This window comes from Balaenoptera acutorostrata, chromosome 19 (genome assembly GCF_949987535.1).
Source record: "Balaenoptera acutorostrata chromosome 19, mBalAcu1.1, whole genome shotgun sequence".
In the NCBI taxonomy this organism is placed as follows: Eukaryota; Metazoa; Chordata; class Mammalia; order Artiodactyla; family Balaenopteridae; genus Balaenoptera; species Balaenoptera acutorostrata.
The window spans coordinates 19,040,484-19,063,605 of record NC_080082.1 but is presented as its reverse complement, the minus strand read 5'-3'; the positions used below and the strand labels follow the sequence as shown (position 1 = coordinate 19,063,605).

Sequence of the window (23,122 nt, the reverse complement as noted above, 5' to 3'; positions counted from 1 at the left end):
AGTGAACTGTATATTCTGATTTAATTGGCTTGGGGTGAGGCCTGGCCATTGGTAGTTTTTAAAATCTCTCCAGATGATTCTAATGTACAGCTAGATTTGAGAATCACAGTTATAAATGAAGCACTTTGGGAATTGCAAAGGCATTGCAGAAGTAAAAAGTGGCTGTTGGTATTCCTTCACTATTCCTGCATTTTCCTGCCTGCATCAGGACTGTTGTACAAGTGCTGATCATTTTCTTTTCAGCCCTTTTCGCTGTTTGCCTAGACCCTTTATCCCTCTTTCTAACCTAACACCCTACCTCCTTCTTGTCTTTCAACCTCCAGTCCATCATCTGTTTGGGATTTGTCCTAAACTTGGTGGGAAGCCATTGCAGGGTATAAACAGAGAAGTGGTGTTAGCAGAGATGCCTTTTTCAGACACCATGCTGGCTATTGTAAGAGAACGGATAGGAGGGGCCAGGAGTAGATTTGGGGAGACTCATTAGGAGACTGGCTTTGTGCACAGTGGTGGCCTTGGAGATGGAGTAAAGCAGGCAGGTTAGAGTCATATTTGGAAGGTTAGTGATGGCTTGGAGGTGAATAGGAGTTAGTGATGAATTGGATGTGGGGATTGTGGGTTAAGGATGTGTAATTGGGTAAATGGAGGTGCTACTTGCTGAAATGGGAAAAATTTTCTCCCCACATATTGGCCTGATAAACACCTTCTCACCCTTTAGACCTTGAATCAGAGATTCTTTCTTTTTTTATTTTATTATATTTTATTTTATTTGGGCTGCGATGCCAGCTTGCAGGATCTTTGTTCCCCAACCAGGGATTGAACCCAGGCCCCCTGAACTGGAGGCACAGGGTCCTAACCACTGGACCACCGGGGAATTCCCAGCAGAGATTTTTTCTTTCTTTTCTTTCTTTTTTTAATATAAGTTTTAATTAATTGATCAATTAATTTATTTATTTATTTTTGGTTGCGTTGGGTCTTCGTTGCCGCGCGTGGGCTTTCTGTAGTTGCGGCGAGCAGGGACTACTCTTCGTTGCGGTGCACCGGCTTCTCACTGCAGTGGCTTCTCTTGTCGCGGAGCACGGGCTCAGTAGTGGTGGCTCGCGGGCTTAGTTGCTCCGCGGCATGTGGGATCTTCCCGGACCAGGGAGCAAACCCGTGTCCCCTGCATTGGCAGGCGGATTCTTTTTTTGTTTTTTGTTTTTAACATCTTTATTGGAGTATAATTGCTTTACAATGGTGTGTTAGTTTCTGCTGTATAACAAAGTGAATCAGCTATATGCATACGTATATCCCCATATCCCCTCCCTCTTGCGTCTCCCTCCCACCCTCCTGATCCCACCCCTCTAGGTGGTCGCAAGGCACTGAGCTGATCTCCCTGTGCTATGCAGCTGCTTCCCACTAGCTAGCTATTTTACATTTGGTATTGTATATGTGTCAGTGCTACTCTCTTACTTCGTCCCAGCTTACGCTTCCCCCTCCCCATGTCCTCAAGTCCATTCTCCACGTCTGCGTCTTTATTCCTGCCCTGCCCCTAGGTTCATCAGAACCGTTTTATTTTTTTAGATTCCATATATATGTGTTAGCATGCGGTATTTGTTTTTCTCTTTCTGACTTACTTCACTCTGTATGACAGACTCTAGGTCTATCCACCTCACTACAAATAACTCAGTTTCGTTTCTTTTTATGGCTGAGTAATATTCCATTGTATATATGTGCCACATCTTCTTTATCTATTCGTCTGTCGATGGACACTTAGGTTGCGTCCATGTCCTGGCTATTGTAAACAGTGCTGGCAGGTGGATTCTGAACCACTGCGCCACCAGGGAAGTCCCCAGAGATTATTTCTTTTTTTTCTTTTTTTTTTTTACATTAATTAATTAATTATTTATTTTATTTTTGGCTGTGTTGGGTCTTCGTTTCTGTGCTAGGGCTTTCTTTAGTTGTGGCAGGCGGGGGTCACTCTTCATCGCGGTGCGCGGGCCTCTCATCATTGCGGCCTCTCTTGTTGCGGAGCACAGGCTCCAGACGCGCAGGCTCAGTAGTTGTGGCTCATGGGCCTAGTTGCTCCGCGGCATGTGGGATCTTCCCAGACCAGGGCTCGAACCCATGTCCCCTGCATTGGCAGGCAGATTCTCAACCACTGCGCCACCAGGGAAGCCCCCCAGAGATTATTTCTTAAGGGAGGCCCTCCTCAACCGCCATCAGTCTCTTGCCTGCTGACATAGACTCCCACAGCCTTACGTAACTGCTCCTTCATAGCACCATACACAGTTTTAATTTCACACATATTTGTAAGTTCCCTTTCTATAACCCTCCATTCTATTGAACCTTTCCCTCCTGCCTCATCATTTTATCTCTAGTGCCTACCAGTGCTTGGCATATCTTAGGGGCTCCGTAAGCGTCTGTTGAATAAATAATTGGAGACAGAGGACAAGGCTTAGGAGGGAAGATCAAGGCTTTGTTTTCTACATGTTGAGTAGAAGATGCCCTTAAGACATCCGAGTGGGGCTGTGTTTTGAGCAGTTGGTGTGAGGTTGGGATACCTTTGGAGATGATCATGGCCAATATTTTAAACCATGGGAGTGAATAAATTTGTGAGGGAGGATGTGTGAAATTAGAAGGGAAGAGGGCCCACGACTAAGGAGCAGCCTCAACATGTGAGGGGAGGAGGTGAAACCAGCAAAAGAGACTGAAAAGCAGGGGTAGAGAGGAAAACTGGGAGAGTGTGCGGTCGACGAACCCAGGGAGGAGAGAGACCAAGGAAGAGGGGAGGCTCAACCATGCCATGTGCTGCTAGCAAAACAAGATTGAGGACAGGTCAGTGTCTCGTAGATTGAGCAACTTCGAGGTAATTGGTGACTTTAATCAGAGCAGTTTTGGGAGAGTGGCAGAGGGGTAGGCCAGGCCGGAGTAGGCTGAGGAGTAAAAAGTTAGTACCTCTGAGAAGAGCATCCTTGGCAAGCTTTGTAGTTTTTAGAGGGGACCATGTTTGCTTAGAATAAATAAATTAACAGTTATCTCTGGGACATGGGATTTTGATTTTCTTCGTTTTACTCCTGTTGCTCTACCTTCAAAATATTTTTAGAATGTGACCACTTCTCACCACCTCCCCTACTATCTCTCCATCCTGAGCCACCATCATCTCTGACATCGCTGACTGAAGAGCGTTCTAACTGATCTGCCTGTGTCTACCGTGGCCCCCACAGTCTGTTTTTCATACAGCAGTCACCGTGATCATGGGGAATGTGATCAGTCATGCCACTCCTCTCCTTAAAACCCTTCACTGGCTCCTATCGTGGAGAGCTAACAAAGCCCGCAGAGCGTCCTACAGGGCCATTCGGGGTCTGACCACCGTGTCTTATCTGCTTACTGCTCTCCATCCATTGTGTATCTGACTTCCATTACTCTCTTCTCCTTTCTGTGCCGCAACCACAGTGGCCTCCTTACTGTTCTTCTAACACACCAGACAAGCTCCTGCCCCAGGGTCTTTGCACTGGCCCTTTCCTCTCCTGTGCACTCTTCCACTAGATACCAACTTGGCTAACTCAAATCTCTGCTCAGATGTCATCTTCTCATTGAAGTTTATCTGGGCTTCTCTATTTAAAATTTTAACCTATGGGGATGAGGTGGGGGGGAAATGGGTGAAGGTGGTCAGAGGATACAAACTTCCAGTTACAAGACAAATACATTCTGGGATGTAATGTACAGCATGGCAACTATGGTTAACAATACTGTATTGTATCTTTTTTCTTTTTAAATTTTATTTATGTATTTATTTGTTTATTTTTGGCTGTGTTGGGTCTTCGTTGCTGCGCGTGGGCTTTCTCTAGTTGCGGTGAGCGGGGGCTCCTCTTCGTTGCGGCGCGCAGGCTTCTCATTGTGGTGGCTTCTCTTGTTGCGGAGCACCGGCTCTAGGCACGCGGGCTTCAGTAGTTGCGGCACGTGGGCTCAGTAGTTGTGGCTCGCGGGCTTTAGAGCCCGGGCTCTAGATCGCAGGCTCAGTAGTTGTGGCGCACGGGCTTAGTTGCTCCGCGGCATGTGGGATCTTTCCAGACTAGGGATTTGAACCCGTGTCACCTGCACTGGCAGGTGGATTCTTAACCACTGCGCCACCACGGAAGTCCCAGTAATACTGTGTTTTATCCTGAAAGTTGCTAAGAGAGTAGATCTTAAAGGTTCTCATGATAAGAAAAAAATTATGTGAGGTGATAGATATTCTCTAAACTTATTGTGGTAATCATTTGGTGATATATACATATGTGAAATCTTTATGTTGTACACCTTAAACTAATGCAGTATCATATGTCAATTTTATCTGAATGAAACTGGAAAAAATTTTTAACCCATCCGCAGTGTTTTCAATCTCCTTTCTCCCTGCTCTTTTTTACTCCATAGCACTATCAATTTTCCAACATACTATGTAATTTATTTACTATGCTTATTGTTTTTGCCTTTTTCCCCAATGGAATGAAAGCTCTACCAGAGCAGGAATCTTTGTCTGTTCTCTTCTCTAATGTATCCCCAAAGACTAGGACAGTGACTGGTACAGAGTAGACACTTAATAAATATTTGTTGGATGCATAAATGAGCATGCATTGTTTTATGATAAGAGAAAAGGAAAACCAAATACTCTGTGTTGGAAAGAAGAAGGAAAGCCTGCTCTGGATAACAGAAGAGATTTTCTCCATTTGAATTTCTGACTCTCTTTCTTCAGGAATGATTGTGAACAGCCTCTCTCTGTGTTACCACAACAAACTCATCTTAGCCCCTATGGTTCGGGTAGGGACTCTCCCAATGCGGCTGCTGGCCCTGGACTATGGAGCGGACATTGTGTACTGTGAGGTAAGGGACTCGTGATCTTCCCGGAGAGCTCTTCCACAGGTGCAGCCTCCCCATCTGTGGGTGGGAGTGGTCAGGAGTTAGAGGAGGCAGGATGGGCTCTCCCTTCACAGGTGCCCACTGAAGGCAGCAGAAGACAAACACGCAGGAGTCCTGTGAGCCCTGCTGAGGACCAGGAGCCTGGGCAGCACGGAGGCATTGTGGGACACCTGGGCCAGGTGGCTAGATGAGCATCGTGTCAGGTCACTGCTGTGGCCCCCATAGGAGTTAATACACATTCAGTACATGAATGAGTGAACTCAAGATCAGGAAGAGGAGGAAAAGGACCAGATTCAGGCCAGGAAAGCTGGATGGGGTTGGTTTTGGGAACCATAGGATTTTCTGGTGGCAGTAGCTAGTGGACCAGCTACTGGCCGGCTGCTGTGGAGAATATTAAGACTTCAGACCCAGGTTTAGAAAGCATCTTCTAGGAAAAATAGAGTTACAGGAGTAGCTGATACTGGATAGGGACGGTGAGCAGTGGTTCTCAGTTGGGCATGTGTGAGAATTATCTGGGCAGCTTCCCCCGCAATCCCCAATCCTGATATGTCCCTCTAGCGGGTGTGAGATGTTAAAGAAACCACCCCAGTGCTTCTGATATTTCCATCTTTAAGAGCCACCTGCGGTGGGGTGAGGACTGTGGCTATAAAAGGGAAACACAAGGAATCCTTGTGGTGGTGGAACTATTCTGTGTCAACATCCTGGTTGCGATATTGTACTACGGTTTTCCAAGATGTTACCATGAGGAGAAATTGGGCAATGGGTACATAGAATCTCACATTCTTACAATTGCATGTGAACCTCCAATTATCTCAAAATAAAAAGTTTAATTGAAAAGAAAGCCACTGGTGTAGGGTCTTCCCTGGTAGTCCAGTGGTTAAGACTCTGCGCTCCCAATGCAGGGGGCCCGGGTTCAATCCCTGGTCGGGGAACTAGATCCCACATGCATGCCGCAACTAAGAGTTCGCATGCTGAACTAAGAAGCCCGCATGCCACAACTAAGAGCCTGCATGCCGCAGCTAAACATACCGCATGCTGCAACTAAACACACTGAAACGAAGATCCTGCATGCCGCAAATGAGACCCAGCGCAGCCAAAATAAATAAATAAATATTAAAAAAAAAAAGAAAAAAGTTTAATTGAAAAGAAAGACACTGGTGTAGGGACTTCGCTGGTGGTCCAGTGGATAAGACTCTGCACTCCCAATGCAGGGGGCCTGGGTTTGATCCCTGGTCAGGGAACTAGATCCCACAGGCATGCCGCAACTAAGAGTCTACATGCTGCAACTAAGAAGCCCGCATGCTGCGACGAAGATCCTGTGTGCCGCAGCTAAGACCCAGCGCAGCCAAAATAAATAAATAAAATAATAAATAAATAAATAAATTTTAAAAAAAGAAAATTACCTGATTAGGGGACAGCTGTGGCACATAGATGTGAACACTTGAGGGGTTAATGGATTGAGGAGTAAGCAGCAAAATGAGAAAGTAGAAATAAGGCTGCTGACTACCCCCCAGAAATTCAAGAGGTGAAGGGAGGAAGTGTATAGCTGGAGGTGAAGGAAGATGAGTGAATGGAGTTGTTTGTTGGAAACTTGCTTGTTTGTAGCGTAGGAAGAAGGACTTAACGATGAGGGGAGGCCTGAAGATTTGGGGCATTAGGGGGATTTGTAGGGCCAGGTCTTGGAGGGGACAGGATTCTTGACGAGGTGGTAGGACCTGCCTTCCTCTGAGATAGAGCAAGGAGGAGAGGGCGAAGATGATGAAAGGGAGGGAAACTGAGGGGTTTTGCCTGAGAGAATTGTTTTACAAGATGTAGGAAGCCAGTCTTCTGTTGGAAATGAGGGTGGCAAGTGTGGGCTAGGGACCTGAGGAAAGGAAGTGAAGGTGTTTTGGTCCTATTCCCATGGGGGATGGGCACTGGGAGATGTGCCTGGCAGGCAGGTGTGCACAGTGATACTGGTTTGCAGCTTTGTAGGAAGGAGAGCTTAAGAAGCCTGGCAGGGGGATGCCCATGGCAGGGATTGGCATGCCAGTATCTATAGCAGGGCAGGGGCAGAGGCATCTAGGGTGCTGACAAGGTGAAATGGGAAGGAGGGAGTATGTGTTGTCCAAAGGTGGAAGTCAGAAAGGGATCTTCCAGAGTTCAGGGTCACAGAGACCCAAGACCTGACTTTTAAGTGGTTTGTCCAAGTAGAGGTGAGGAGGCCCCAAACATGTGAGCTGGGCTGTTAGTGTACATCCATAAAGCTTCCAGGCTGCCAGAACGTGCCTACGGCAGGAAGGAGCCTGTTCCCAGGGGCCAGTCCCAGGGGAATGTGGTAGTGCGCTGAGCATATTCATCCGGCCACTCAACCCTTGAGCCTACACTCTGGCCCCAGGGTGGTCAGCCATGGGTTAGGTATAGCCTTTCCTGGCCAGCACTCTCCTTGGCCTCCAGAAAAAACCTCTTGGATTTGGAGGGGGATTGGGAGGAGGAACTATGAAGAATCAGGGACTCAGATTCTGAGGTCTGGGGAACCAAAAAGATGAAATCCCAGAGAACAGCTGTTACCTTTCATTACTTGTGATTCTCCTCCACCTCAGGACAGAGGGCGCATGCTAGCTCTTCATCCACTTAGTCCGTGTTTACCAATAGGGTCCTGTGGGGTGACTCAGACTCAAGGATGAAGCCCCCTGCTTCTTCCCTGCTGCCCCAACTCCATCTCTGTCCAGCTGTAGCCCCCCCATGGTTGCTTCAAGGTCCGGGATGTATAGTGTCCCTCTCCTCTCTACCCGTGCTTCGCATACTGTCTCCATCAATTGTTTGCTTACTCTGATGACCCTTCATGTCCCTACTCTCCCTAATCTTGTGCTGTCACGAAAAGTAAGAGTGTGTCCATTGAGTGCTAACCCTTTATCTTCAGATTCATTTATGTCTCTGCGGTGGCCATCCTGCTGGTTTCTTCTGTTAGACCAAGTGGTGGTAAGGGCTTCAGGCCTTTAAAGCACCAGCTCACCTGGGCTCAAACTTATTCTGGGGCAAGATTCTGAGGGTTGCTAAAATTGAGGAAAAGGCAGTAGCGCCTACATTGACATATTCAGCCTCCTTGGCCTTCACTTTTCCTGTGCGAGCAGCATTTTTCTGGGACCCCAGAGGGTGGAGTTGTATTCACTTGGAGATAATGTGGAGTGAAACACCAGGATGGAAGTGAGTGAGTGTATGACAGCACGGTGTCTGCTCTAGACAGCCACTATGTGTTTATAGCCCTGGGGGAATCAGTCTGTGATGAGGTCACGGAAGCTGGGTAGTGAGAAAGAGAGCTGACCCGCAGATTCTGGATGCTTCATCAGCTGCTTTGTTGAGAATTCTTAGGGTTGTTTTCAAGCACTTGGGAAGTCATGGTCCCAGGATTTATGTGGTGACTTCAGAATGTGACTCTCCTAATTGGTCAAAGCTTGGTTTTCCTCATGATTGTGACTAATGCATTCTTCCAGGGCTCTGCTTGAGTTTGGAGCAGGGTAAATACTGATTAAAACCCTTTGTATGTTTGATGAGCGCTTGCTCTGGGAGAGTCAATATGGCTTATGAACAAATTAAGGGACCTCTGCCAGAGGAGACCTAGGCCCTTTACCCAGACCTAGCTGCTGTGGAGGCCGGCGGGCAGGCCAACTGGCCCCTGCCTGTGGTGAGTAGGTCTCTGGGAACTGGGCCCTGAGTACTGGGAAAGGTACAGCATGGTGCCTGGTGCCCCCTGGTGGATCCAGAGTTGCTCTTCAGGCCAGCTGTGTAGATGATCTTACTGTGTTCACCTGAGGTGACCCATCTGCGGGTTAGATCGTCAAACCACACCATCCACCTCTCAGGACCTAGTGTAGGACCTAGGGCATACCAGGCATACAGGCACCTCCTTAAAAGGCCTGCAGAACCCTCAGCAGTTGGAGGTGAAGAAAGGATGAACCAGCTCAGCAAAGGTTAAGGGAGCAGTAGTCTGATTCCCCACCAAGGTCTGCCCTATCGACGGAGTTTTCTAGGGGTTCATCAGATGTCACTTAACTATTCCTTTTTAAAAAAAAATTATTTATTTTATTTGTTTTATTTTTGGCTGCGTTGGGTCTTTGTTGCTGCGTGCGGGCTTTCTCTAGTTGTGGCGAGCGGGGGCTACTCTTAGTTGCGGTGCGCGGGCTTCTCATTGTGGTGGCTTCTCTTGTTGCGGAGCACGGGCTCTAGGCGTGCGGGCTTCAGTAGTTGTGGCTTGTGGGTTCTGGAGCGCAGGCTTAGTAGTTGTGGCGCATGGGCTTAGTTGCTCCGTGGCACGTGGGATCTTCCTGGACCAGGGCTTGAACCCGTGTCCCCTGCACTGGCAGGTGGATTCTTAACCACTGCGCCACCAGGGAAGCCCCCCTATTCCTTTTTATAAGAACAATGGATGGACGGACCATGGACTGTCATACTGAGTGAAGTAAATCAGACAGAGAAAGACAAATATCATATAATATCACTTATATGTGGAATCTAAAAAAATGGTACAAATGAACTTATTTACAAAACAGAAATAGAGTCACAGATGTAGAAAACAAATTTATGGTTACCTGGGGGAAAGAGAGGGGGATAAATTGGGAGATTGGAATTGACATATACACACTACTATATATAAAATAGATAACTAATAAGAACCTACTGTATAGCACAGGGAACTCTACTCAATACTCTGTAATGACCTATATGTGAAAAGAATCTAAAAAATAGTGGATATATGTATATGTATAACTGATTCACTTTGCTGTACAGCAGAAACTAACACAATATTGTAAATCAACTACACTCAAATAAAAATTAAATAAAAACCAAAACCCAAAAACAACAGGACTCCAGTGGCCCAGACATGAGAGGACACCTGCCTTTTAATAGGCAGGATGAAGGGAGAAGGCAACATTCTTAAGAAACTTTGATTACCAAAATGGGTACTTAAATTTTTTTGTGTGGTAAAAAACACATAACATAAATTTTACCATCTTAACTGTTTTTCAGTGTACTGTTCAGTAGTTGTGAAACAGATCTCCAGAACCTTTTCATCTTGCAAAACTGAAACTCTATGCCCATTAAACAACAACTCCTCTCCCCACAGCCCCTGATAACCACCATTCTACTTTCTGTTTCTATGAATTTGAATACTTCAGCTACCTTATGTAAGTGGAAATATGCAATATTTGTCTTTTTGTGACTGGCTTATTTCACTTAGCATAATATCCTCAAGGTTCATCCATGTTGTACTATGTAACAGGATATCTTTCCATTTTTAGTCTGAATAATATTATATTATGTAATATGTATACTATCTTTTGCTTATCCATTCATCTGTCGATGGACATTTGGTTTGCTTCTATCTCTTGGCTATTTTGAATAGTGTTGTGAATGTAGGTGTGCAGATACTCCTTTGAGATCCAGCTTTCAATTCTTTGGGACATATATATATACCCAGAAGTAGGATTTGCTGGATCATGTGGTAGTTTTATTTTTCATTTTTTGAGGAACTTCCATACTGTTTTCCCTGTCTTTTGCGCCATTTTACAATCCCACCAGCAGTCCACAGTTTCTAAAATCTTTGCCAACACTTGCTATTTTCTCTTTTTTTTTTTGATAGTAGGCATGCTAATGGGTATGAGGTGATAGCTCATTGTGGTTTTGATTTGCATTTCTCTGATGATTAGTGATGTTGAGCATGTTTTTATATGCTTCTCAGCCATCAGTATATATATATATTTTTAACATCTTTATTGGAGTATAATTGCTTTACAATGGTGTGTTAGTTTCTGCTGTATAACAGTGAATCAGCTATATGTATACATATATCCCCATATCTCCTCCCTCTTGTGTCTCCCTCCCAACCTCCCTATCCCACCCCTCTAGGTGGTCACAAAGCACCGAGCTGATCTCCCTGTGCTATGCTGCTTCCCACTAGCTATCTATTTTACATTTGGTGGTGTATATAAGTCCATGCCACTCTCTCACTTCGTCCCAGCTTACCCTTCCCCCTCCCCGTGTCCTAAAATCCATTCTCTACGTCTGCGTCTTTATTCCTGTCCTTCCCCTAGATTCTTCATAACAATGTTTTTTTTTTTTTTTAGATTCCATATATATGTGTTAGCATACAGTATATCATCTTTGAAGAAGTTTCTATTCAAGTCTTTGCCCAGAATGGGTAATTTTTTAAAACTTAGAAAAAAAATTATTTATGGAAAAAGTTGCAGGAATGGACAAAGAACATCCATATACCCTTTACCCAGACTGACCTACTGTCAACATTTTGCTTGATTTGTTTAATAATTTGAGCTCTCTCTTTAATATATGTATTTTCTCCTTAACTATTTGAGAGTAAGTTTCATACACTATGATATCTTACTTCTCAAATACTTCATTGATATTTTCTAAGAATAAAGTCATTCTTCTATACAATTGTTATACAGCCATCATCTTCAGTAAATTTAATACTGATACTTTTTTCTGATCTATCCTCCATATTCTAGTTTTGCCAATTGACCCAAAATTGTTCCTCTAAGCATTTTTTAACATCTTTTTTGAGATATGGTTCACATACCATATAAATCAACAATTTAAGGTGTACAATTCATTGGCTTTTGGTGTATTTATGAAATTGTGTATCCACCCTGCAATCAATTTTTGAACATTTTCATCACACCAAAAAGAAACCTTATATCCATTAGCAATCACTCCCCAATTTCTTCCTCCCCCAGTCCCTGGAAACCACTAGTCTACCTTCTGTCTCTATAGCTTTGCCAGTTTGGGACATTTCATATAAATGGAATCATGTGATATATGGCCTTTTGTGTCTGGTTTCTTTGCATTGCATATCATTGCATGTATCAGCACTTCATTCCTTTTAATGACTGATTAATAGTCAATTGTATGTTTATACCACAATTTGTTTATTGGTTCATCAATTGATAGACATTTGGATTATTTCTACCTTTTGGCTATTATGAACCATGCTGCTATGAACATGTGTGTACATGTTTTTGTGTGGACATGTTTTCATTTCTCTTGGGTATATACCTAAGAATGGAATTGCTGGATCATATGGTAACTCTATGTTTAAACATTTGAGGGACTGCCTGACTGTTTTCCAAAGCAGCTGTACCATTTTGCATTATCATTAGTGGTGTATGAAATTTCCAATTTCTCCATATCCTTGCCAACACTTATTGTCTCTTTTTTTTTTTAAAGAAACAGAGAACCTTTTTTTTTTTTTTTGGCTGTGCTGTGCGACATGTGGGAGCTTTAGTTCTCCAACCAGGGATCGAACCTGTGCCCCCTGCAGTGGAGGCTCGGAGTCTTAACCACTGGACCGCCAAGGAAGTCCCTTACTGTCTTTTTGATTATAGCCATCCTAGTAGCTCTGAAATGGTATCTCACTGTGTTGTTTTTTTTTTTAAAGATAGGTTTCATTTTTTTTTTTATTTTTTGGCTGCACCAGGGATTGAACCCAGGCCCTTGGCAGTGAGAACGTGGAGTCCTAACCACTGGACTGCCAGGGAATTCCCCTCATTGTGGTTTTGATTTGCATTTCCTAATGAATAATGATGTTGAGCATCTTTTCTTATGTTTATTGTCCATTTATATATCTTCTTTGGAGAAATGTCTGTTCATATCCTATGTCCATTTTAATTTATTTATTTTTAAACATCTTTATTGGAGTATAATTGCTTTACAATGGTGTGTTAGTTTCTGCCATATAACAAAGTGAATCAGCTACATGTATACATATATCCCCATATCCCCTCCCTCTTGCACCTCCCTCCCACCCTCCCTATCCCACCCCTCTAGGTGGTCACAAAGCACTGAGCTGATCTCCCTGTGCTATGCAGCTGCTTCCCACTAGCTATCTATTTTACATTTGGTAGTGTATATATATGTCAATGCTACTCTCTCACTTCTTCCCAGCTTACCCTTCCCCCTCCCTGTGTCCTCAAGTCTATTCTCTATGTCTGCGTCTTTATTCCTGTCCTGCCCCTAGGTTCATCAGACCTTTTTTTTTTTAGATTCCATATATATGTGTTAGCACACGGTATTTGTTTTTCTCTCTCTGACTTCACTCTGTATGACAGACTCTAGGTCCATACACCTCACTACAGATAACTCAACTTCGTTTCTTTTTATGCTATGCCCATTTTTAAATTGAGTTATTTGTCTTTTTATTCTAAGAGTTGTAAGAGTTCTTTATATATTTGGGATACTAGACCTTTATCAGATAAATGATTTGCAAATATTTTCTCCCATTCTGTGGATTGTCTTTTCCACTTTATTATTTTTTTAAAAGACTTTATTTTTATTTTTATTTTTTAAAATAAATTTATTTATTTATTTATTTTTGGCTGTGTTGGGTCTTCGTTTCTGTGCGAGGGCTTTCTCTAGTTGCGGCGAGCAGGGACCACTCTTCATCGCGGTGCGCGGGCCTCTCACTATCGCGGCCTCTCTTGTTGCGGAGCCCAGGCTCCAGACGCGCAGGCTCAGTAGTTGTGGCTCATGGGCCCAGTTGCTCCGCGGCATGTGGGATCTTCCCAGACCAGGGCTCGAATCCGTGTCCCCTGCATTGGCAGGCAGATTCTCAACCACTGTGCCACCAGGGAAGCCCTATTTTTATTTTTTTAAATTTTATTTAAGTATAGTTGATTCACTTCGTTTTTTTTTTTTTTTTGGCTGCATTGGTGGTTCGTTGCAGTGTGTGGGCCTCCCACTGCGGCAGCTTCTCTTGTTGTGGAGCATGGGCTCTAGGTGCATGGGCTTCAGCAGTTGTGGCGCCGCGGGCTCAGCAGTTCCGTGGCATGTGGGATCTTCCCGGACCAGGGATTGAACCCATGTCCCCTTTGTTGGCAGGTGGATTCTCAACCACTGCGCCACCAGGGAAGTCCCTGATTCAATTTATTGATAGTATCCTTTGATGCACAAAACTTTTTAATTTTAATGAAGTACAATTTACCTAATTTTTTCCTTTGTTGTTTGTGCTTTTGGTATCATCTCTACGAAATTATTGCTTAATCTAAGGCCACAAAGATTTATATTTAGGTTTTCTTCTATGAATTTTATAGTTTTGGCTCTTACACTTAGGTCTTGGATGCATTTTGAGTTAATTTTTGTGTACGTTATGAGGTAGGGATCAAAATTCATTTTCTTGCATGTGGATATCCAGTTGTCCCAGCACCTGTTAAAAAGACAGTTCTTTCCCCAATAAATTGTCTTGATACTCTTGTCAAAAATCAGTTGGTCATAGATGTTTGGTTTGTATCTGGACTCTCAAATCTATTCCATTGGTCTGTGTGTCTATCCTTATGCCAGTACCATACATCTTGATTATTATAGTTTGCTAGTGGGTTTTGAGATTAGGAAGTGTGAATCCTCCAACTTTATTCTTCTATTTCAAGATTGTTTTGTCTATCCTAGGTTCCATATGAATTTTAGGATCATCTTGTCAATTTCTGCAAAAATGGCAGCTAGGATTCTGATGGTGTTTGTGTTGAATCTACAGATCAGTTTGGGGAATATTGCTATCTTAACAATATTAAATCTTCCAGTCGTTGAACATGATATGTCTTTTTTTAAAAAATATTTATTTATTTATGTAGTTGGCTGTGCCGGCTTTTAGTTGCGGCACAGGGGATCTTCGTTGTGGCATGCGGGATCTTTAGTTGTAGCATGTGGGATCTAGTTCCCTGACTAGGGATCGAACCCAGGCCCCCTGCATTGGGAGCGTGGAGTCTTAACCACTGGACCACCAGGGAAGTCCAGATATATCTTTTCATTTATTTAAATCTCCTTTAATTTCTTTAAACAATATTTTATAGTTTTTAGTGTACAAGTCTTTCACCTCCTTGGTTTCTGGCTGTCATTGTTTCTCATGAAAAATCAGTTGTTAGTCTTATTGAGAATCCCTTGTACGTGGTAAGTCACTTCTCTCTTGCTGCTTTCAAGATTATCTCTTTGTTTTTGATTTTCAGCTGTTTGATTGTGATGTGTCTAGGTGTGGATCTCTTTTAAGTTTATTCTACTTGGAGTTTGTTGAGCTTCTTGGATGTGTAGATTAATGTTTTTCATCAAATTTGGGAATTTTTCTGCCATTATTTCTTCAAGTATTTATTCTATCCCTTCTCTCCTTCTGGAACTCCCATTATTCATTTTGGCAGTGATTTTTTTTTTTTTTTTTGAGCGGGCAATCACACAGTTTGTCAATCTGAGTTTATTTGTGTTTCTGAAAACAAGAGATATACCAAAGATTCTTTAACCAAACTGGAGGTTAAAAGACTATGAAGATAGGCCAGAGATGGGGATGGAAAGGTAGCATGGAGAGACACTGGTGATAAGCAAGATCAGCTCAGATAGAGAAAGCAAGCCAAGTGGAATGGAGGAGATGAAGGTAGCAGGATGTAATAGGAACATAACATGTGACAGACAAGGAAGAATAAGCCCATATATAATAAGGCACTTTAAAATTAAATGCTGTTCAAACATTGGGTAGCCATATGAATAAAAAGTGACTTAGAAAGGGCCTTAATTTTCAGATAAGTTAAAAAGCAAATTAGTTTTAAAAAGAAGACAAAAACCAATCAAAATTATATTCTTTTTCTTAAATAAATTTATTTATTTACTTATTTAATTTATTTTTGGCTGCATTGGGTCTTCGTTGCTGCACACAGGCTTTTCTCTAGTTGTGGCGAGCGAGGGCTACTCTTCATTGTGGTGCATGGGGTTATTGCTGTGGCTTCTCTTGTTGCGGAGCATGGGCTCTAGGCACGTGGGCTGCAGTAGTTGTGGCACATGGCTCAGTAGTTGTGGCTCATGGGCTCTAGAGTGCAGGCTCAGTAGTTGTGGCACACAGGCTTAGTTGCTCCGCAGCATGTGGGATCTTCCCGGACCAGTGCTCAAACCCACGTCTCCTGCATTGGCAGGTGGATTCGTAACCGCTGTGCCACCAGGGAAGCCCTAAAATTATATTCTTAACTGTGATGGAGATAGATTTGGGAACTAGAAGGCATTGTTTGTGGCAAAATTGGAGTTGTCTCTTCTATAGAAATAAAATGATATGTATGATAAAAATTGAGGAAGTGATATTGTTAAAGGAAAAATATTTGTGATAATTGAGACAGAAAAATAACATCCAATTTGACAAAGGATAGTTTTTTTTCTGCACAACTTGTATAGATGTAAAAGGCAGTTTGGTAGGAAGATGCACGGATGATACACTCTACCACGTGGAAAAACAATGTTTGTTTTCACCAATTAAGGAAATGCAGTGAAAGAAAACCTATGAGGTTCTACTCTATAACCAAAGAGCTAACTAAAATGAATAAAATTGGTAAACAATAGTGTTGGTGTGTGGGTGAGCAGGCACACATGTGGTTTTATTGGTGACAAGTTAAATTAATTTCTCCACTTAACAACCAGGTGAGCATCTGCTTGCATGTAAGGCATTGAAGTGGCTCCAGCAGATGTTCAGTGAGCACTAGCCACGTGCTAGGTGCTAGTGATGCAAAGATGAATGAGACTGTGTCCAGGTCCCAAAGGCTCTTTCGGTGTAGTGGGGAGACAGAAAAGAAAATAAGACCATTCAAGGGCCATTTTGCCTCAACTCCTCCTCTTGGGGCCCTGAGGAGGACCTGGTCAGCGTCCTCAAAGCCCACCTTTGTGTGAACCGAGAACCTTCCTCAGGGCGTTTGTTGTCTAATGGTAAAGGTACAACAGGTGCATCTGTAACTAGCATACAAAGAGGAAGTGGTCAGGCTGTGAAGGTAGACTGGGCAGGGGGTTTGAGGAATCCCGAGGAGGACAAGTTACTGCTGGCAGGAGTGGGGGCCCAGCAAGGTTTTGCCTCACTTTCCCCTGCTTGTTCTTAGCCGAAGCTCAGCCTGGCTGCAAACCTTCTTTTTATAAGCACAGGCCACTCAGTGCTGCCCACTTGTCCACCTGCCTTCTTGCCTGCCCCTGCAACCAGGATCATTGCCTACAGGGGCTCTGTGTTGGGGTCTGTCCGTCCCTTGGGACACCACACTGATTCTTGGGGCTTGGATGCCAACCGTGCATCCATACTGCTTGGTGGTGGTGATTAGTGTGGTCGGGCCTGGTGAGCATCAGATACTTGATGACCTGGATGCAGCATAGAGAGAATAGCCACAGAAACACCTAGAGCATGTTTTTTTTTTAATTCTTTTAAAAAATATATATTATTTATTTATTTATTTGGTCGCGCCAGGTCTTAGTTGTGGCAGGCGGGCTCCTTAGTTGTGGCTTGCCGGGCCCCCTGCATTGGGAGCTTGGAGTCTTAACCACTGCGCCACCAGGGAAGTCCCATAAAGCATGTATTAACCTGGATGGTGGATATGCTGGGGGGAGCCCCATGGATGCCATAGGACACCTTTGGCCACTTTAGCCCTAAATGCTCCCATGAGGGAGCAAAGGCCATTGTGCTCACCCGGCTGGGGTTGTGACTTGCTGAGGCTTATAGGGAGTCAGTATGGGGATGAGTTCCAGGGCTGAGAGTTTCTTTCTATCTTCTTCTGCTCTCCCAGAACCCCTGGGCAGGAGCTTCTGGGCAGTGTGACAGGTTCCTGGCTCTTCAGGTCTGTCTTCCACATCTATTGAAATGATCACTGAACAAAGCAGAGCAGCCTTGTCTCCCACCAAGAGGTAGAGAATGTCAACCCTTTAGGAGACTTGAATTTCCTTTCGTTTTTTATGATCCTGGTTTTGAAGAACTCCCTTTTTCCTTTCTTTCCTTAGTCTTTGAATATCTCCAGTGCTGAGGAGCTCACCCCTTTCATTTCCACAGAGTGTGACCCAGGTTGAATAGGGCTTTTAGACTTTTCTTTCCTGTGTCAATCTCAAATCTTCCTCCCTGTGCTTCTGTTCACTGGCCCCACTTTTGTCCTTGGACGTTTCCTGGGAGCCCTTCACCTTGCCGTTTGCATATGGATGAGGTGGGAGGTTCTTTGTGGGGATGGACTGGAGCTGAGACTAGTAGGTGAGAGAAGTCCAGGTGTCCACATCCTAGGCTATTGTCTGATCTCTGATTCCCTGAGTGGCTCAACCCTTCTAGGCCCGAGACTCTGCAAGGTCCCTGGGAAGAGCAGCTGATGGAGGGGAGCTCACTTAGGCCCCTGCTTGCCATGCTTGGTTGGGGAGGACAGCACTATGTGTCCCCAAAGCCATGATTTGATGTTGGTAGTAGGGTGACAGGCCAAGCAGCCCCCATCAGGTGTGTGATGAAGGTCTTCCCCACTATGTCCAGGACCTATGTGTCCAGGACTGACATGTGCCTTCTGATTCCTCTGCAGGAGCTGATTGACCTCAAGATGCTTCAGTGTAAGAGAGTTGTCAATGGTGAGTGCAGCTGTGGTCCCAGGATTGTGTGTATGCCCGGTCATGCCCAAACTGTGCTACCACTGCCCTTGCCTGGGTGTCAGTGTCCTCCAGGGTGCTCCTTGCCTGTGTAATTTTGTGGATCACATGCTCTCTTTTTTTTAAAGATACATTGATTATAAGCCAATTTTTAAATAATTAATTAATTAATTAATTTTTGGCTGCATTGGGTCTTCATTGCTGCGCGTGGGCTTTCTCTAGTTGCAGCAAGTGGGGGCTACTCTTTGTTGCAGTGCGCAGGCTTCTCATTGCAGTGGCTTCTCTTGTTGCAGAGCACAGGCTCTAGGCGCACCAGCTTCAGTAGTTGCAGCACGTGGGCTCAGTAGTTGTGGCGCACGGGCTTAGTTGCTCTGCGGCATGTGGGATCTTCCCGGACCAGGGCACGAACCCATGTCCCCTGCATTGGCAGGCGGATTCTTAACCACTGCGCCACCAGGGAAGTCCCCACATGCTCTCTTGAGAATAGTCACTGCTCTCCAGAGACCATGACAAATAGCCAGATGTGAAACAGGCTGAGAATGCCTTCTACCCACAGGCTTGCTGGCATATAAATCACCAGGTTTCATAGTACAGGAGGGACCTTTGGGGTCAGGATGGCTTCGGCACTGATCCTGGCTCTGCCACTCACTAACTGTGACCTTGGGCAAGTCACTTGACCTCTCTGCCTCAGTTCCTTTAGCTGTAAAAGGAAAATCATAATCCCTGCTTTACTTAAATTACAGGGTTGGAGTGAGGATCAAATAAGATAAGGGACATGTAAGACCTTTGCAAATGGAAGTGGTTGTGCTGAGTTGTGGTTTTGCTTATACTTTATTGATGAGGCTGATTCTGCTTTGATGAGAGTTGTAGTATCGTTTGAGGTTTTTGAAAAGTATACATGCTTGTGAAATCTTAATATAAGTTCGCTAGAACTTTTGTCAATTTTGTCTTTAATTGTTTTAGATTTATATTTTCTTTGTGTTATGAAAAATTCAATGTTATAGATGTATATAACCTAAAAAATGAAAATCCCCCATAATCCCATACTTGAAGAGTAATCACAAGGATAATTAACATGTACTTTTTACACATTTCATAAAGTGTGTGTATAAAAATATGACATGTTTATATATACTCTCTCCCCTATACACACACACACTTGGGATCATGATACACGTTTTGCCACTTACTTTTCTTTTCTTTTTTTTTGGCCACACTGCGTGGTACACGGGATCCTAGTTCCCCGACCAGGGATTGAACCCATGCCCCCTGCAGTGGAAGCGCAGAGTCCCAACCAGTGGACTGCCCTGGAAGTCCCTGCCACTTACTTTTCTATTAGGACATTTTCCCATGTCAATACCTATAGATGACTGTGTCAGAATTGATTTCGCCAGTGCTTTAACAGGTGTTTCAGTATCTTGATGTTAAACAGAAAAGCATAGTATAAACACACTAAGTTTTTGTTGTTCTTCTCTCAGACTGCTTACTGCCAGTCATGAGAAGTCTCTGCTGTTGGTGATCACTTCGATTACCTATCCCAACATGTCACTGCCTTTACCCCACCTTTTTAACCATCTAATCTGTTTGTTGCTGGGATGATAATAACAGCTTCCCTTTATGGAAGTGCTTTACGTGCATTAAAGATCCCATTTATTTCTCAGAATAGCCTTTGAGATAGGCATATTCTCCCATCTGCCACATTGGACCCTTCCATGTGGTAGTCATCTTTGAAAGCTAATAATGTTAGTACCTATTGTAGAACTTCATTATGAAGAGCATGAGAGATTCTTGTTGTTTGCAATAGTTATGTTCTATAAAGTTGCTAAGACCACCAAATTAGTGAATACGGAACCATTGCTCCTAGGGGAAATACAGAGTTAGGTTCCTGTAAGCCTCTGGTCACGCTCTTTCATTATGTATTTCAGATCAATATATAACCTTGTTTTATGTGTCTTTCTGTTTAAAGACACATTATTTAACATATACTGTTAATTCATTAACATCGAACTCACAGTCAACAGCACTATGATTTCATGCCTGAATAAAGCTTGTCTAACACATTTATTTTCTCCATAAGGCACACCACAGCTTTCTTATGCTTAGGAACACTAGATAGCACTTCAGCAGTATGATTGGGGCCATTTTAAACATTGAGATCACCAACAAAAAGCACAAAAATGCAAAAAAAAAAAGTGGCATTAAATATACCACCATAAAGACACTTGTTTGCAGGATGAGAGCTGAAACAAGAAGGCAGAATGTTGCCTTGTTTGACCTCAGCTGGGAATGTGTGCATTGGTGGCAGAAATTTTTTGCAGTCTGTGAATGACCACGAAAACACCACAAGTGTTGATTTGGGGGTTACAAATAAATTTAGCAAGCAGGCAAATTTGCAAATACACAACTGCAAATAATGAGGATTGACTGTAATATGGTAAATCTCCACTCACAGTACCTAGCACATGATAGATAAGTAATTAAGAACAGCAACTTTGGGCTTCCCTGGTGGCGCAGTGGTTGAGAATCTGCCTGCTAATGCAGGAGACACGGGTTCGAGCCCTGGTCTGGGAGGATCCCACATGCCGCGGAGCGGCTGGGCCCGTGAGCCACGGCTGCTGAGCCTGCGCTTCTGGAGCCTGTGCCCCGCGACGGGAGGGGCCGCGATAGTGAAAGGCCCGCGCACCGCGATGAAGAGCGGTCCCCGCACCGCGATGAAGAGTGGCCCCCACTTGCCGCAACTGGAGAAAGCCCTCGCACGAACCAAAGACCCAGCACAGCCAAAAATAAAATAAATAAATAAATAAATAAATAAATAAATAAATAAAAATTAAAAAAAAAAAAAAGAACAGCAACTTTGCTGAACTTCAGAGTGACATCTTCTGGGAAAATTTGGGCAAAATCTGAAGCAAAGATAAGGTTCCTCTTATCTTTGTACATCTTTTTTTTCAACGTTAAAAACATTGCAAAATGTCATTTGCAGCAACATGGGTGGGCCAAGAGATTATCATACTAAGTGAAGTAAGTCAGACAGAGAAAGACAAATATCATATGTTATCACTTATATGATATCATATGATATCACTTATATGTGGAATCTAAAAAAATGATGCAAATGAACTTATTTACCAAACAGAAATAGAGTCACAGATGTAGAAAACAGACTTATGGTTACCAGGGGGGAAAGGGGTGGGGGAGGGATAAATTGGGAGATTGGAATTGACGTAGACACACTACTGTATATACAATAGATAACTAATAAGGACCTACTGTATAGCACAGGAAACTCTACTCACTACTCTGTAGTGACCTATACGGGAAAAGAATCTAAAAAAAGAGTGGATATATGTATATGTATAACTGATTTACTTTGCTGTACAGCAGAAACTAACAACATTGTAAACCAACTATACTCCAATAAAAATTTTTTAAAGAAATGTAAAGTACAGATGATTCCAAAGATTCATGAGGTCACTTCTAGCTGAGCAGAAAAATTTCTTCTAAAAAAGGTCATTTCTGGGTTTATAGACTGAAGGAAATGTGGGAAAAAACCCAATTATATATGAGAAAGATATTCACAATATATTGTATCTTGTGTTATTTTGAGGGTTCCATAATAAAGTAAACATTGCAGAAAGAAGGAACCCAAAGCAATGAATAATTCATTAAAAAATCTTTTTCTCAAAAAAAAAAAGTGCAAAATATAAACACCATGCAGAGAAAGTGCATAAAACACAAGCACACGGTTTAGTAAGTAACTGTAAAGCGAGGGACCATGTAACTCACCATCCTTAGGTCAGGGAATAGACCATCATCAGCACCTCAGAAGTCTCCCACGTATACCCTGATTTCTTTCAAGTATAGTGTACTTCTAGCATCCCATTTTTCCCTTCAAGGTGATACTTTTGTTGTGTGTTCTTCCAGGGGTTAGGCGAGGTTGAACCTGCTTCTTCACTGAGTGGCCCTGTATGTTTTTCTTTTCTTGCAGAGGTGCTCAGCACAGTCGACTTTGTCGCTCCCGACGACCGAGTAGTCTTCCGCACCTGCGAAAGAGAGCAGAGCAGGGTCGTCTTCCAGATGGTACCATATCCCGGGACAGAGCAAATTTCCCGTCTCGTGCCTTGTGCCGGGCCAGTGTTACATGCCTGGGCTCCATTACACAGTGGTCTTCAGTCTTCCTGAAGACCCTGCTTTAAACGGTTTTCAGAGATCTGCTCATGAGCGATTACACTGTTGGAGATGGTTTATGGAGATCCAGCTATTAGCAGTCTGTTACGTGCCTCCAGTCTCAAATTTAATTTCCTTCATTGTAGGGATTGGCTATTTGGCATGACTTATATATTTTTATTCCCTAGCATTGGTTGTTCAGATCATGGTCTTTGTTTTGTGTAATCTGTATATATTTCCCATAAAAAGAAATTAAGTTTCTTGAAGAGTAGTTAAGATTTGTGTTAGGATTGTAGTGATTCTCTAGTTCTCTTCTCTCGCTTTGGGCATTTCTCGGTATTTTTTCAGAAATACTTCCTGAATGATGTTTAGGTTTGTAAAAAATTGATAACAATGAGTAGCCGTATGATAAAGCAAATATAGCAAAATGTTAATTGTAGAATCTAAGTGGTGGGTATATGAATGTTCACTATAAAATTTTTCCAACTTTTTTGTATGTTTGAAAGTATTCACAGCATTGATGACATTTTCTCAGCCTTCCAGGTCCACTTTTGGCCTCCAACAGTGAGCTAGTCCCGTGGGCTAGCTGTTTGAGAGAATGCCAGCTGGACTTCACTTGCTGATGTGTGTGTGTATCTGTGTGTGTGCATGGCGTGCCTGAGCGTGTTTGTCTATGCATATGGACCTGTATCAGGGCAGT

The 23,122-nt window shown here is 43.4% G+C and overlaps 1 protein-coding gene across 5 annotated transcripts in view; it reads left to right on the top strand.

Annotated features, from left to right (window-relative positions):
- DUS2 (dihydrouridine synthase 2) overlaps positions 1–23,122 on the top strand; it is a 45,112-nt gene that overhangs the window by 2,615 nt on the left and 19,375 nt on the right. For 4 of the 5 annotated variants that reach the window (XM_007198157.2, XM_007198158.3, XM_057534788.1 and 1 more), the window contains 3 exons: positions 4,712–4,839; positions 18,195–18,240; positions 22,244–22,335. In XM_007198157.2, the coding sequence (XP_007198219.1) occupies positions 4,714–4,839; positions 18,195–18,240; positions 22,244–22,335 (264 nt within the window). In that variant the 5' untranslated portion in view covers positions 4,712–4,713. The remainder of the gene's footprint in view (positions 1–4,711; positions 4,840–18,194; positions 18,241–22,243; positions 22,336–23,122) is intronic. The other variant, XM_057534790.1, reaches the window with a different exon arrangement.